The sequence below is a fragment of the Zingiber officinale genome, chromosome 6A, assembly GCF_018446385.1.
Source record: "Zingiber officinale cultivar Zhangliang chromosome 6A, Zo_v1.1, whole genome shotgun sequence".
NCBI lineage: Eukaryota > Viridiplantae > Streptophyta > Magnoliopsida > Zingiberales > Zingiberaceae > Zingiber > Zingiber officinale.
In genome coordinates this window covers 73,140,436-73,156,096 of record NC_055997.1, presented here as the reverse complement: position 1 = coordinate 73,156,096, position 15,661 = coordinate 73,140,436, and the positions used below count along the sequence as shown (strand labels likewise).

The following is a 15,661-nucleotide window of genomic DNA, read 5'->3' as shown; positions in this document are numbered from 1 at the left end:
GATACTTAGTTAGCAACCTGATATTATATTAGAATCGCCTTACTTTAATCCTTAGTACTCAGTTTTAGAACATCAAAGTGATTCTAAAAGCCATATTAATGATATTATTAAGGATGATTCTAAAACCACTTTCTCTGGCTTTTACGAACCTGGTCCCCTTTCATAAATCAATTATCATCTGATTCTCCTGTCTTTCTTGTGGTTCTCAACGTCAATGCTCAGGCACCGTTGAAACTCACCACTTCCAATTATTCTGTCTGACGCTTGCAGTTCATGTCTCCTCTATTCGGATATGACTTACTGAATTTTATTAATGACTCACGTCCCTGCCCCCCTACGCAGATAATGTCTACAGATGCCACGCTCCCTCAGGCGAATCCTGATCATATTCTCTGGCTCCGCCAGGATCAACTTCTCCTCAATGCTATTATAGGTTTGATGTCTCCTACTCTTGTGCAATTTATTTCTTTATCAATTTCATCTAGAGATGCATGGCCACTAGAATGAAGAGTAACGGCAATGGAACCCCGGGTTGTAGGTGTCAAAATTGGTAGGAAAAGACGTCGACGTTAAATTGACAGCAAAGGACATCTTGGACTTTTTTTAGGCAACGAAAACCGCTAGGAATAAGGCCAAGGTGAGAGTCGCGAGAATAAAGAGTAGCGGCAATGAAACCCCGGGTTGTCGGTGCCGAAATTGGTAGTAAAAGACGTCGACATTAAAATTAATAGCAAAGGACGTCTTGGTCCTCCTTCCTCGCGAACAGATCCCTCGACCTCTGTTTCTACGAAATATCTCTGCGCGATCGAAGCATAAAAGCTGCGGAGAAGCAGCGGAACTAGGCGTTCTAGGGTTCCTACTTTGGATATCTTCCAGCGGAATGGTTTGGTCTTTGGATTCCAGCAAGCGCCGAGCTGATTCCACCCCGAACTCGGCTCCCCCTCCTCCGGCAATGAAGTTGGAAGTGGAGGAACCCTTGGACGAGAAGCACGTACGTCTCCACAAGAGGGCCAGGGACGTGAGCACTTCGTATGAGAAGGCTCTGTACAACAATGTGCTTAGGGAACCTGGACCATTGGGACTTCTCCCCAGGAAGAGTCCGTCTCTAACTAATATGATTTAGATGATGCTTTCTCAGGCAAAGACAGATAAAACTTTATGCTTCACTAGCACGAAGGGCTCGGAAGTTGGTGAACAATCATACTTCTCAACTTCTTCGAGCTCATTGAGCAAAATCAAAGCTTCGAATTTTCCTCCCTCATTATTGAGGATTGGTACATGGGAGTGTGTGTCTAGATATGAAGGTGATTTAGTGGCAAAATGTTACCTCGCCAAACATAAACTTGTATGGGAAGTTCTCGAAGGTGGCTTGAAGAGCAAGATTGAGTTTTACTGGTCCGACATTACTGCAATTAAGGCAGTATTTTTTGAAGGTAGCCATGGGACTTTGGATATTGTGTTAGCAAGACCACCTCTTTTCTTCTGAGCGACTGATCCTCAGCCAAGGAAGCATACACTATGTCAAGCAACTCGAAAATTTACCAACGACCAAGCATACAAACACAAGAGGCATCTACTTCAATGTCCCCAGACCTTGTCGAGCAAGAATTTTGAGAAATTGATCTGTTGTGATCCTCATTTGTAGATACTTAGTTAGCAACCTGATATTATATTATAATCGCCTTCTTTAATCCTTAGTACTCAGTTTTAGAAGATCAAAGTGATTCTAAAAGCCATATTAATGATGTTATCAAGGATGATTCTAAAACCACATTCTCTGGTTTTTACGAACCTTGTCCCCCTTCATAAATCAATTATCATATGATTCTCCTGCCTCTCTTGTGGTTCTCAACGTCAATGCTCAGGCACCGTTGAAACTCACCACTTCAAATTATTCTGTCTGACGCTTGCAGTTCATGTCTCGTCTATTCGGATATGACTAACTGGGTTTTATTAATGACTCACGTCCTTGCCCCCCTACGCAGATAATGTCTACAGATGCCATGCTCCCTCAGGCGAATCCTGATCATATTCTCTAGCTCCGTCAGGATCAACTTCTTCTCAATGCTATTATAGGTTTGATGTCTCCTACTCTTGTGCAAATTATTTCTTCATCAATTTCATCTAGAGATGCATGACCACTAGAATGAAGAGTAGCGGCAATGGAACCCCGGGTTGTAGGTGTCGAAATTGGTAGTAAAAGATGTCGACGTTAAATTGACAGCAAAGGACATCTTGGACTTTTTTTAGACAATGAAAACCGCTAGTAATAAGGCCAAGGTGAGAGCCGCGAGAATAAAGAGTAGCGGCAATGAAACCCCGGGTTGTCGATGCCGAAATTGGTAGTAAAAGTCGTCGACGTTAAAATTAATAGCAAAGGACGTCTTGGTCTTCCTTCCTCGCGAACAGATCCCTCGACCTCTGTTTCTACGAAATATCTCTACGCGATTGAAGCATAAAAGCTGCGGAGAAGCAGCGGAACTAGGCGTTCTAGGGTTCCTACTTTGGATATCTTCCGGCGGAATGGTTTGGTCTTTGGATTCCAGCAAGCGCCGAGCTGATTCCACCCCGCACTCGGCTCCCCCTCCTCCGGCAATGAAGTTGGAAGTGGAGGAACCCTTGGACGAGAAGCACGTACGTCTCCACAAGAGGGCCAGGGACGTGAGCACTTCGTATGAGCAGGCTCTGTACAACAATGTGCTTGGGGAACTTGGACCGTAGGGTCTTCGCCCCAGGAAGAGTCCGTCTCTAGCTAATATGATTTAGATGATGCTTTCTCATGCAAAGACAGGTAAAACTTTATGCTTCACTAGCTCGAAGGTTTCGGAAGTTGGTGAACAATCAGACTTTTCAGCTTCTTCGAGCTCATTGAGCAAAATCAAAGCTTCGAATTTTCCTGCCTCATTATTGAGGATTGGGACATGGGAGTGTGTGTCTAGATATGAAGGTGATTTAGTGGCAAAATGTTATCTCGCCAAACATAAACTTGTACGGGAAGTTCTCGAAGGTGGCTTGAAGCACAAGACTGAGTTTTACTGGTCCGACATTACTGCAATTAAGGCAGTAATTTTTGATGTTAGCCATGGGACTTTGGATATTGTGTTAACAAGACCACCTCTTTTCTTCTGAGCGACAGATCCTCAACCAAGGAAGCATACACTATGGCAAGCAACTCGAGATTTTACCAACAACCAAGCATACATACACAAGAGGCATCTACTTCAATGTCCCCAGACCTTGTCGAGCAAGAAATTTAAGAAATTGATCGGTTGTGATCCTCATTTGAAGATACTTAGTTAGCAACCTGATATTATATTAGAATCGCCTTACTTTAATCCTTAGTACTCAGTTTTAGAAGATCAAAGTGATTCTAAAAGCCATATTAATGATATTATTAAAGATGATTCTAAAACCACTTTCTCTGGCTTTTACGAACCTGGTCCCCATTCATAAATCAATTATCATCTGATTTTCCTGCCTCTTGTGGTTCTCAACGTCAATGCTCAGGCACCGTTGAAACTCACCACTTCCAATTATTCTGCCTGACGCTTGCAGTTCACGTCTCTTCTATTCGGATATGACTTACTGGGTTTTATTAATGACTCACGTCCCTGCCCCCCTACGCAAATAATGTCTACAGATGCCACGCTTCCTCAGGCGAATCCTGATCATATTCTTTGGCTCCGCCAGGATCAACTTCTTCTCAATGCTATTATAGGTTTGATGTCTCCTACTCTTGTGCAATTTATATCTTTATCAATTTCATCTAGAGATGCATGGCCACTAGAATGAAGAGTAGCAGCAATGGAACACCGGGTTGTAGGTGTCGAAATTGGTAGTAAAAGACGTCGACATTAAATTGACAGCAAAGGAAATCTTGGACTTTTTTTAGACAACGAAAATCGCTAGGAATAAGGCCAAGGTGAGAGCCGCGAGAATAAAGAGTAGCGACAATGAAACCCCGGGTTGTCGGTGCCGAAATTGGTTGTAAAAGACGTCGACATTAAAATTAACAACAAAGGACGTCTTGGTCCTCCTTCCTAGCGAACAGATCCCTCCACCTCTGTTTCTACGAAATATCGCTAAGCGATCGAAGCATAAAAGCTGCGGAGAAGTAGCGGAACTAGGCGTTCTAGGGTTCCTACTTTGGATATCTTCTGACGGAATGGTTTGGTCTTTGGATTCCAGCAAGCGCCGAGCTGATTCCACCCTGCACTCGGCTCCCCCTCCTCCGGCAATGAAGTTGGAAGTGGAGGAACCCTTGGACGAGAAGCACGTACGTCTCCACAAGAGGGTCAGGGACGTGAGCACTTCGTATGAGCAGACTCTGTACAACAATGTGCTTCGGGAACTTGGATCGTTGGGTCTTCGCCCTAGGAAGAGTCCATCTCTAGCTGATATGATTTAGATGATGCTTTCTCAGGCAAAGACAGGTAAAACTTTACGCTTCACTAGCTCGAAGGGCTCGGAAGTTGGTGAACAATAAGACTTCTCAACTTCTTCGAGCTCATTGAGCAAAATCAAACCTCGAATTTTCCTGCCTAATTATTGAGGATTGGGACATGGGAGTGTGTGTCTAGATATGAAGGTGATTTAGTGGCAAAATGTTACCTCGCCAAACATAAACTTATATGTGAAGTTCTCGATGGTGGCTTGAAAAGCAAGATTGAGTTTTACTGGTCCGACATTACTGCAATTAAGGCAGTATTTTTTGAAGGTAGCCATGGGACTTTGGATATTGTGTTAGCAAGACCACCTCTTTTCTTCTGAGCGACTGATCCTCAACCAAGGAAGCATACACTATGTCAAGCAACTCGAGAATTTACCAACGACCATGCATACATACACAAGAGGCATCTACTTCAATGTCCCCAGACCTTGTCGAGCAAGAATTTTGAGAAATTGATCGGTTGTGATCCTCATTTGTAGATACTTAGTTAGCAACCTGATATTATATTAGAATCGCCTTCTTTAATCATTAGTACTCAGTTTTAGAAGATCAAAGTGATTCTAAAAGCCATATTAATGAAGTTATCAAGGATGATTCTAAAACCACTTTCTCCGGCTTTTACGAACCTGGTCCCCCTTCAAAAATCAATTATCATCTGATTCTTCTGCCTCTCTTGTGGTTCTCAACGTCAATGCTCAGGCACCGCTGAAACTCACCACTTCCAGTTATTCTGCCAGACGCTTGCAGTTCACGTCTCTTCTATTTGGATATGACTTACTGGGTTTTATTAATGACTCACGTCCCTGCCCCCTACGCAGATAATGTCTACAGATGCCACGCTCCCTCAGGCGAATCCTGATCATATTCTCTGGCTCCGCCAGGATCAACTTCTCCTCAATGCTATTATAGGTTTGATGTCTCCTACTCTTGTGCAATTTATTTCTTTATCAATTTCATCTAGAGATGCATGACCACTAGAATGAAGAGTAGTGACAATGGAACCCCGGGTTGTAGGCGTCGAAATTGGTTGTAAAAGACGTCGACGTTAAATTGACAGCAAAGGACATCTTAGACTTTTTTTAGACAACGAAAACCGCTATGAATAAGGCCAAGGTGTGAGCCGCGAGAATAAAGAGTAGCGACAATGAAAGCCCGGGTTGTCGGTGCCGAAATTGGTAGTAAAAGACGTCGACGTTAAAATTAACAGCAAAGGACGTCTTGGTCTTCCTTCCTCGCTAACAGATCCCTCTACCTCTATTTCTACGAAATATCTCTACGCGATCGAAGCACAAAAGCTGCGGAGAAGCAGCGGAACTAGGCGTTCTAGGGTTCCTACTTTGAATATCTTCCGGCGGAATGGTTTGGTCTTTGGATTCTAGCAAGCGCCGAGCTGATTCCACCCCGCACTCGGCTCCCCCTCCTCCAGCAATGAAGTTGGAAGTGGAGGAACCCTTGGACGAGAAGCACGTACGTCTCCACAAGAGGGCCAGGGACGTGAGCACTTCGTATGAGCAGGCTCTGTACAACAATGTGCTTGGGGAACCTGGACCGTTGGGTCTTCGCCCCAGGACGAGTCCGTCTCTAGCTAATATGATTTAGATGATGCTTTCTCAGGCAAAGACAGGTAAAACTTTATGCTTCACTAGCTCGAAGGGCTCGGAAGTTGGTGAACAATCAGACTTCTCAGCTTCTTCAAGCTCATTGAGCAAAATCAAAGCTTCGAATTTTCCTACCTCATTATTGAGGATTGGGTCATGGGAGTGTGTGTCTAGATATGAAGGTGATTTAGTGGCAAAATGTTACCTCGCCAAACATAAACTTGTCTGGGAAGTTCTCGAAGGTGGCTTGAAGAGCAAGATTGAGTTTTACTAGTCCGACATTACTGCAATTATGGCAGTATTTTTTGATGGTAACCATGGGACTTTGGATATTGTGTTAGCAAGATCACCTCTTTTCTTTTGAGCGACTGATCCTCAACCAAGGAATCATACACTATGGCAAGCAACTCGAGATTTTATCAATGACCAAGCATACATACACAAGAGGCATCTACTTCAATGTCCCCAGACCTTGTCGAGCAAGAATTTTGAGAAATTGATCGGTTGTGATCCTCATTTGAAGATACTTAGTTAGCAACATGATATTATATTAGAATCGCCTTACTTTAATCCTTAGTACTCAGTTTTAGAAGATCAAAGTGATTCTAAAAGCCATATTAATGATGTTATTAAGGATGATTCTAAAACCACTTTCTCTAGCTTTTACGAACCTAGTCCCCATTCATAAATCAATTATCATCTGATTCTCCTGCCTCTCTTGTGGTTCTCAACGTCAATGCTCAGGCACCGTTGAATCTCACCACTTCCAATTATTCTGCCTGACGCTTGCAGTTCACGTCTCTTCTATTCGGATATGACTTACTGGGTTTTATTAATGACTCACGTCCCTGCCCCCCTACGCAGATAATGTCTACAGATGCCACGCTTCCTCAGGCGAATTCTGATCATATTCTCTGGCTCCGCCAGGATCAACTTTTCCTCAATGCTATTATAGGTTTGATGTCTCCTACTCTTGTGCAATTTATTTCTTTATCAATTTCATATAGAGATGCATGGCAGACGATTGAGAGAACCTACGCCGCTCCCTCATGTGGCAGGATTATGACTCATCGTCAAAATCTTACCAGCCCTCAACAGGGTAACAGGTCTATCACTGATTATATGCAGGACATCAAAAGAAATATTGACGCTCTTGCGCTTATGAATGTTAAAGTTGACTTTGATGAGCTCTCTATTCGTGTCCTGAATGGTCTTAGCCAAGATTACTGCAATATCTAAGATGTTTTGATACCATATTGACGATAGAATTTTCATATATTATTAATGATAGCATATGATATATATAAATACCATTACAAGTGAAAATAGAAAAATACATAAATTAGAAAAATAATAAGACAATAAGTATTTCCTAATAATAATTATTCTCTAATAGCTAAGAAACAAATAACTATTTACTAATAATAACTATTTTCTAATAATTAGGAAATAAATAACTATTTACTTATAATAATTATTTCCTAATACCTCTATCTCCATCTTCTCTGGAAACATAAATGATGCATATGAACGTTGGACGAGCATAGTCGTCTTTTGTCATCATAAATGATGCATATGAATGATTTTATGATTTACCAAAATAAATATTTGTATATTGAAAAGTGAGGACGTATGCTCTCCGTACCAAAACATTTGGCAAATGTTGTTCTTTGAACCTTTTCTCAGACAAAGGACAGTTGATGAGCTTCAATTGTTGGAGGGTGGCTAGTAACTCCTTGAACTCAAGATTACGACATGCTTTTACAATTAAAAAATTCAAGGAGCTGAGGTTTTCTAACCCTGCAACAACTCTCAATGCTCGAGACTCTTGAATCACTAAAGTCTTCAGTGAAGGTACTCGTTCCTGTGATAGATGAACAGATTCCAGTTTTCTATAAAATGTCAAGTGTTAAGCGTTGGAAAGTAACACTTGTACATCCACTCACTATGTTCCTGAGTTGTGACATAAATGCTTAAATTTGTCAGTGAATGCAAATTTGGAACATCAAGTTCACCACAACTATCTAATCTCATTTCTTTCACAGAAGACATAAATGACCACTAGGAAACTTAATCAGCATATACCATTGAAAATTTTCAAGAAAATGAAGATTGGGGAAATCACCAATCTCCACTCCATCCCACGCTTCCCAATTTAGTATTCTTCTAAATTCCAACCATCTTAGAGATGAAAAATGAAATTTTGTTCTGAGAAGAAGATGGAGATGGTATTTGCATGGAGCAAAATTCAAATCCCACATGTTGTATGCCATCCATCTGCCTTATAGCAAGCTCTTTCAGAGAAGGAAGTTGACCCAACGGTGGAAGTTTAGTGCAATTCTTACAATTACTTAGACTCAAACAAATCAACTTAGTGAAAGATGAATCGCTCACCCATTCAACAAATTTGACAACACCTAGATAATTATATATTTTAAGGGACTTGAGGGTGACGTGTGGTTGTAGGTATGCAAATTGCTTATATGCCCTTTTTCATCTTCCTTGAAGCTGATTTGTTTATGCCAATTTAACTTCAAAGAATTAAGATATTTTTTTTTTGTCTTCAGAGGAGGTTTTGAATTTGAAAATCTCTTCACAGATTTTCAATATAAATGGAGATAGTTGCTCCATGTTTCTGTTGGAAGACGGTAGACTCTCAAATAGCTTTCTAAGAAGAGTAGAGGAATTGTAGTAACATGATTTGTATTGTAAAAATGATTTATCTTGCAACTTTACATTACATGACTATTTATACTACTTAATAGAAACTCTTAGACCATACTTCATTAATTAAATACATGAATTTATTCTATCTAGGTAAATGAAATATAAGATTCATGTTTCACTTGGTTCATGTACATTAAACATTTACTATAGTTCATGCATTCAACAAGTTTAATTCAACTTCTAACAGTTCCATAAATCTACTCAATTCTCCTATGTCACAATTCTCTTTTTTAGCTCTGACGTTGAATTGGGTGAGTGTTTGCAAGTTGGCCAAGTTTCCAATTCCAAATGGAAGAAAGCCAACTTTGTCGGAAAGGAAAAGATGACGTAGACTTATCAAGTTTCCAATTTGCCTTGGCAGTTCAAAAATATTTGTGGATTGCATATCCAGAGTTTGTAAGTTGTAAAGGTTGCATACGGACTCTGGGAAACTCTCTACATCAGTATCTTTTATAGAAAGGTAACGAAGTAGTTTGAGGTTGCCTAATGAATTCGGTAACTCTATGATGCCGATCTGGCTTAAATGGAGTGCTCGTATGTATTTCAGTTTTTGGAAAAGATCGTCAAGGACTCCAAAAATGACAATTTACCAAAGGACGCACCTGAAAATCTGAATTTAGCAAAAGACGTACACTACTTTTGTATTTACCAAAGAGCGCACTTTTTTAAAAGCATTTTCTATTTTACCCTCCTGATAATTTAACTTTTTCTACTGTTTTTCTATTTTTTCATTATATTTCTCTCACTTCTCTCTCTCCTCTGTAGGTAGAATATAGGAATAACATTAGTCAATTTTTAATCACATTTTAATACATTTGAAGAAGCCAAAATAAATAATGTACACCATATTTGAACTCCTTGTAATTTTAGAAATCCATAGAAATTGAAATGAGTCCAATCGGAGCTCTCTAGGTCCATCAGTGGGTTTTGGTCTGAAATGAGTGCAATCGGAGCTTTCTAGGTCCATCAGTGAGTTTTGACCGAAACCCACTGATCGATCTAGAAAGCTCCGATTGCACCCATTTCAGTTTCTATGAATTTCTAAAATTATAAGGAGTGAAAATATAGTGTTCATTATTATTTTGACACTCCTAGTGGTGGACCAGAGGTTTTGAAAAATCCTAAATATCTCTTTCTTTTTTTTTTCCTTTTTTTTTGTTTAGGCCTGATATGAAGAGATATCATGCCCATGTTGAGCATGATATCTCTTCATATCAGGCCCAATGTGGGCCTGATATCTCCCCATATTAGGCCCAATGTGGGTCTGATATGGGAGATATCAGGCCTAGTAACAACGAAAAATAAAAAAATTAAAAAAAAATAAAGAGAGATTTAGGGTTTTCAAAACCTCTGGTTCACCACTAGGAGTGCCAAAAATAATAATGGACACCATATTTTAACTCCTTGTAATTTTAGAAATTCATATAAACTGAAATGGGTACAATCGGAGCTTTCTAGGTCGATGAGTGAGTTTTGGTCAAAACCCACTGAAGGACCTAGAGAGCTCCGATTGCACCCATTTCAGTTTCTATGGATTTCTAAAATTGCAAGGAGTTCAAATATGATGTCTATTATTTATTTTGGCTTTTTATAGATGTTAACAAGCAAAATCAAAGAATCGGCAAAAAAGCCCACATTGGGCCTGATATGGATTCAAATCAAGCCCAACGTGGCCCTGATATGGAATGATATCAGGCCCACTTTGGGCCTGATATGGAATGATATCAGGCCCACGTTGGGCCTGATATGATTCCATATCAGGCCCAACGTAGGCTTTTATGTCGATTCTTTGATTTTGCTTGTTAACATCTATAAAAAGCTAAAATAAATAATGGACACCATATTTGAACTCCTTGCAATTTTAGAAATCCATAGAAACTGAAATGGGTGCAATCGGAGCTCTCTAGGTCCATCAGTGGGTTTTGACCGAAACTCACTTATCGACCTAGAAAGCTCCGATTATACCTATTTCAGTTTCTATGAATTTATAAAATTACAAAGAGTTAAAATATGGTGTCCATTATTATTTTTGGCACTCCTAGTGGTGGACCAGAGGTTTTGAAAACTCTAAATATCTCTTTATTTTTTTTTTTTGTTGTTACTAGGCCTGATATCTCCCTTATCAGGCCCACATTGGGCCTGATATGGGGAGATATCAGGCCCATATTGGGCTTGATATGAAGAGATATCAGGCCCAATGTGGGCATGATATCTCTTCATATCAAGCCTAAACACAAAAAAGGAAAAAAAAAAGAAAGAGATTTAGGGTTTTTCAAAACCTCTGGTCCACCACTAGGAGTGCCAAAAATAATAATGGACACCATATTTTCACTCCTTGTAATTTTAGAAATTCATAGAAACTGAAATGGATGCAATCGGAGCTTTCTAGATCGATCAGTGGGTTTCGATCAAAACCCACTGATGGACCTAAAGAGTTCCGATTGCATCCATTTCAGTTTCTATGGATTTCTAAAATTGCAAGGAGTTCAAATATGTTGTCCATTATTTATTTTGGCTTTTTATAGATGTTAACAAGCAAAATCAAAGAATCGGCAAAAGCCCACATTGGGCCTGATATGGACTCAAATCAGGCCCAACGTGGGCTTTTATGCCGATTCTTTGATTTTGTTTGTTAACATTTATAAAAAGTCAAAATAAATAATATACACCATATTTGAACTCCTTGTAATTTTAGAAATCCATAAAAACTGAAATGAGTGCAATCGGAGCTCTCTAGGTCCATTAGTGGGTTTTGACCGAAATCCACTGATCGACCTAGAAAGCTCCGATTGCACCCATTCAGTTCCTGTGGATTTCTAAAATTGCAAGGAGTCCAAATATGGTGTCCATTATTTATTTTGGCTTCTTCAAATGTATTAAAATATGATTAAAAATTGACTAATGTTATTCCTATATTCTGCCGACAGAGGAGAGAGAGAAGTGAGAGAAATATAATGAAGAAAAGAAAAACAGTAGAAAAAGTCAAATTATCATGAGGGTAAAATAGGAAAAGCTTTTAAAAAAGTGCGCTCTTTGGTAAATACCAAAGTAGTGTACGCCTTTTGGTAAATTCAGATTTTCAAGTGCCCCCTTTCGTAAATTGCCCTCCAAAAACTTTGTCTTGTCTTGTAATAGAAGGTTGCCCTCGTGATTTGACACGGACTTTAATAAAATGTGTCCGCATAAGTTTTAGTTGTGGAAGATCTTTTATTGTTTCCAGATGTTTTAGTAGAATCTTTGGTAATTTCTTTGTGTCGAATTTGTTATCCATCACACAGGCATTCATCCTGAGCTATATATTGTGCAAGATCGTGAACAAGATCATGCATAAAAAAAGAGTTGCCCCGTTCCAGATATATTATTGATCTCTCAGACAATCTTTTTATGTAATTTCTGCCTATGCCCTCAGCTCTCATATCTCCATCAAGAGGAAGAAGACCTTGGGACATCCATAATTGCACTATTTCTTCTGAATGTAAATGTTTGTCTTTGCGAAATAAGGACAGGTATAGGAAGCATCTTTTAAGTTGGATCGGCAAGCAGTCATATGATATTTTAAGAGCAGGTAAAACTCCATTATTTGTTTCTTCTGATTCCCACATCTCATTCTCTAAGATGTCCTCCCAGGAATCTATACCTTCTTTGTTTCTGAGAGCACCTCCTATCACCTTCACAGCCAAAGGTAAGCCTTTGCACTTGCCTACTATCTTCCTACCAAGGTCTTCAAGATGTGGTTGTAGGCTCTTGTCTGCTCCTCCCCAAGTGACTCTCTTGAACAATGGCCAGCATACATCAAATGGCAAGCAATTCAAGTCGAGAGGACATCTTGTCTCCATAATTCTAGCAACTGGTTGATTTCTAGTGGTCACTATAACTTTACCCACTTGAGCTGATTCTAAGGGTTTTCTTATTCATCCCAGAGAGTGAATTCTTCATTATAAACATCATCTAATATCAACAAAAACTTTTTCCCCTGTAGTTTCTCTTGTAGTGTATGTTGGAGCCAATCTAGTTCTTCATGAACTTTCACTTTGTAAATGATTGTAGGATCTTCTCCGTCATGAAAATTTTCAGATACATAGACCCATCCTCTTAAATTGAAATAGCTTTTCACTCTTGGATGCTGAGCGAGTGTTGTTTTACCCAGTCCCCCCATCCCAATTACAGCAATTACTGAAACTCCATTCCTTGTTGTATCATCCTTTGATAGCAGCCATTCAACCAGCATATCTTTTTCTCTACTCTTCCAAGAACATCTGATTCAACCACTAAAGAGCCTGTTTCTCGGTTCTCATCTAGGGGCGAGGGGCTTCTCTTTCTCTTTCCAGCGTTCTTAGGCAACATTAAGAGTTTCCACTCTTCGGTGATCTGATCAAACCTTTTCCTTATCTCCGCAGCTTTATTTGCTAGTTCATCCTGTTGGGTTTATAATCATGAATCTACACATCATAATTATAGATCACAGTATGAATTCCCAAAGATTCATACACATGATCTTGTTGTCATCTAATTTACAGCCTATAAAATTAAACTGAAAACATCGGCAAAATCAAAAAAGTAATTGAGGTATTAGTCCATAAAGCCATAGCAATTAAACCTTTGAAGTATGGATTTGGAGTACATGTTTACATAACTCAATTTGACATACATTTTTAAGGTTTTGGTTTGAACCAGACAAGTTTGAATCATATACAAGTCAATCTATACCTATCTTATTTATAAATATACTAATATTTAATTATTATTATAATAGTTAATCTAGTAAAATTTAAATAATATAATCTAATATATAAGTTATAAATATATCATGTAATAATATATCTATTACAATATAAAATAATATAAATTTTATTATATTTTAATATAATTAAAATAATTAAAATATTTGTTATTTAACAAATATTTATTTTTTAATGAACCTACACAGTGGAATTTTGTTTGATTATGCCACATAAGCCATTTATAACTCATCTAATCCATTTAATTAAATTAGACATAAATTAGATAACTCACTTAAAATGTTTGTGTGATTTGAAGATTTTAAATTGCTTACTATAAATAGATTAGGAGCAAGTTTAGATTAAATGAGTTTTGAGTCAATGAGATGCAATCTATTTATAATTTGTCTACCTAAATTGTCACCCCTATTTGTGATATTGAGACTACAAAAGTTTTTCTTATTTACAATTGTCTTTGTTAAGCATAGAAACTAAACGAGTTATTTGATTATGTAAGTGATGCTATTCATTATCGGATAAAGAATAAGTTTTATCTTGAAATTAAAATATGGAAAGTCATTTGATAGTTAGTGTTAATTAGTCAACCTTTAAATAGGTACTCATATCGATTTCATGAGAGATTTGCAGAGAGATAGATTTAACCATGTTGAGGACTCTTTAATATCTTATAATCATTTGAGCAGATGTAATATCTCACATCTCAAACGGTCAAATATAATCGATCCCATAGTAAAATACATGCAAGTAAATTAAAAGGGCATTTTACTTAAATACAATGACTCTTTAGAAAGAGAAAAACATCCAACAAAATATTTTACACCTATTAAAAATTAACCTCAACATCTGTTGAAGCAATCATTCAAAATCTTATCACCATTGATTATGATAGACATGGTAAACTAGCTAAGACATGGATAAATAAACGACCGTTATATATTTTTACATCAGACATTAAGTCTCACTCAATCAATATAAAATAGTGAATATACTTACTACATTTTCTTATCAAACATTTAAGGTTTTAATTTGACATAATACGTCTATAGTCATTTAAAAAAAAATTATTGGGTTTGCTTATATAACTTAGAGCAACACTCCTCTATAATCTCTTTATTTATGTTTGTATTTATAATTATTTAATATTTTGAATGATATTTAATTAGAAAATAATTTAAATAAAATGAATAAAAGATAATTAAACTTAATATTGTAATGGACATTTTAAGTTGATCCTGTCAAAAAACTAGGGAGATGGCAAGCTGGTGACGGGACTCACTGATTGACTCGGTGAAGACTCCTTGCGCGTCTAATTGACTCGATGAAGACTCTCTCGTATCCTGTAACCACAAGGAACGTCAGTGCCGAGCTGAGAAGGGGTTCCTGGCGTTGACACTTTGACGCTCAAGTTAGTTTTTCGACGACGTGGCAAAGAACAATGAAAAAACTGTAGCAAGAGCGTGTGTAAGAAATAAGTTGCGCATACCTCCTCTAGTAGATGGGAACCCCCCTTATATAGTGTCACTGTAACGTCTATGCACATATCTCGAAGCATAAGTGTGTTTCCCTAGATGTTCTATGAAAGGACATCTCATAAAGTGTCCCTCCCTGACAGTATTCCTTAAGCGGTCATGTCATTCTTTGATGTGACGGCTTGGAAGCTTTTGAAGTATGATTTGTCTGCTTTTTGTCAATGACACAAAGTCCCAAAAAGATACAATGCTCGGCTCCCATAGGATCCGCTCGGCCAAGCTCTAGTTTGCCCTACCATGCACCGGTCTGCCTGGCCTAGTTTCGCTCGACAATGTGCTGTTCCACTCGGCCATACTTTGGTCCGTCCTGCCATGCATTGGTCCGCTTGGCCCGTTTTCGCTCGGTAATGCACAGGTCCGCTCGGCCCAGGTCCGCTCGGCCCAGGTCTACTCAGCAATGCACTAGTCCACTCGGCCCGCCTTAGGAACCATGCTTGACTTTACCTTCCACGTCGACGAGTCCCTTTAACTTTGACTTATTCTCGGTAGAGTGCCATGGCATTACCGGATTATATATATATATATACCCTACACATCTTTGTGTGAATGACGGTGGACAGCATCCGTGGACGATCTCACATAGCCAAAATTTAATTTTTTTTTTTATCTCTCTCATCT

At 38.7% G+C, this 15,661-nt stretch overlaps 1 protein-coding gene across 1 annotated transcript; it reads left to right on the top strand.

Annotated features, from left to right (window-relative positions):
• Positions 1–880: 880 nt before the first annotated feature.
• Positions 881–1,486, top strand: LOC121994926. Its single transcript, XM_042548804.1, has 2 exons — positions 881–1,054; positions 1,139–1,486. The coding sequence occupies exons 1-2, from the start codon at positions 881–883 to the stop codon at positions 1,484–1,486; spliced, it is 522 nt and encodes a 173-aa protein (XP_042404738.1).
• The last annotated feature ends 14,175 nt before the right edge of the window (positions 1,487–15,661 follow it).

What these genes read in the sequence shown, in the direction of transcription:
- LOC121994926 (XM_042548804.1), top strand. Translation starts at nt 881, where the DNA reads ATGGTTTGGTCTTTGGATTCCAGCAAGCGCCGAGCTGATTCCACCCCG. An exon ending in AGAAGGCTCTGTACAACAAT is followed by an intron (nt 1,055 to 1,138) that starts GTGCTTAGGGAA and finishes ATGCTTTCTCAG; the next exon opens with GCAAAGACAGATAAAACTTT.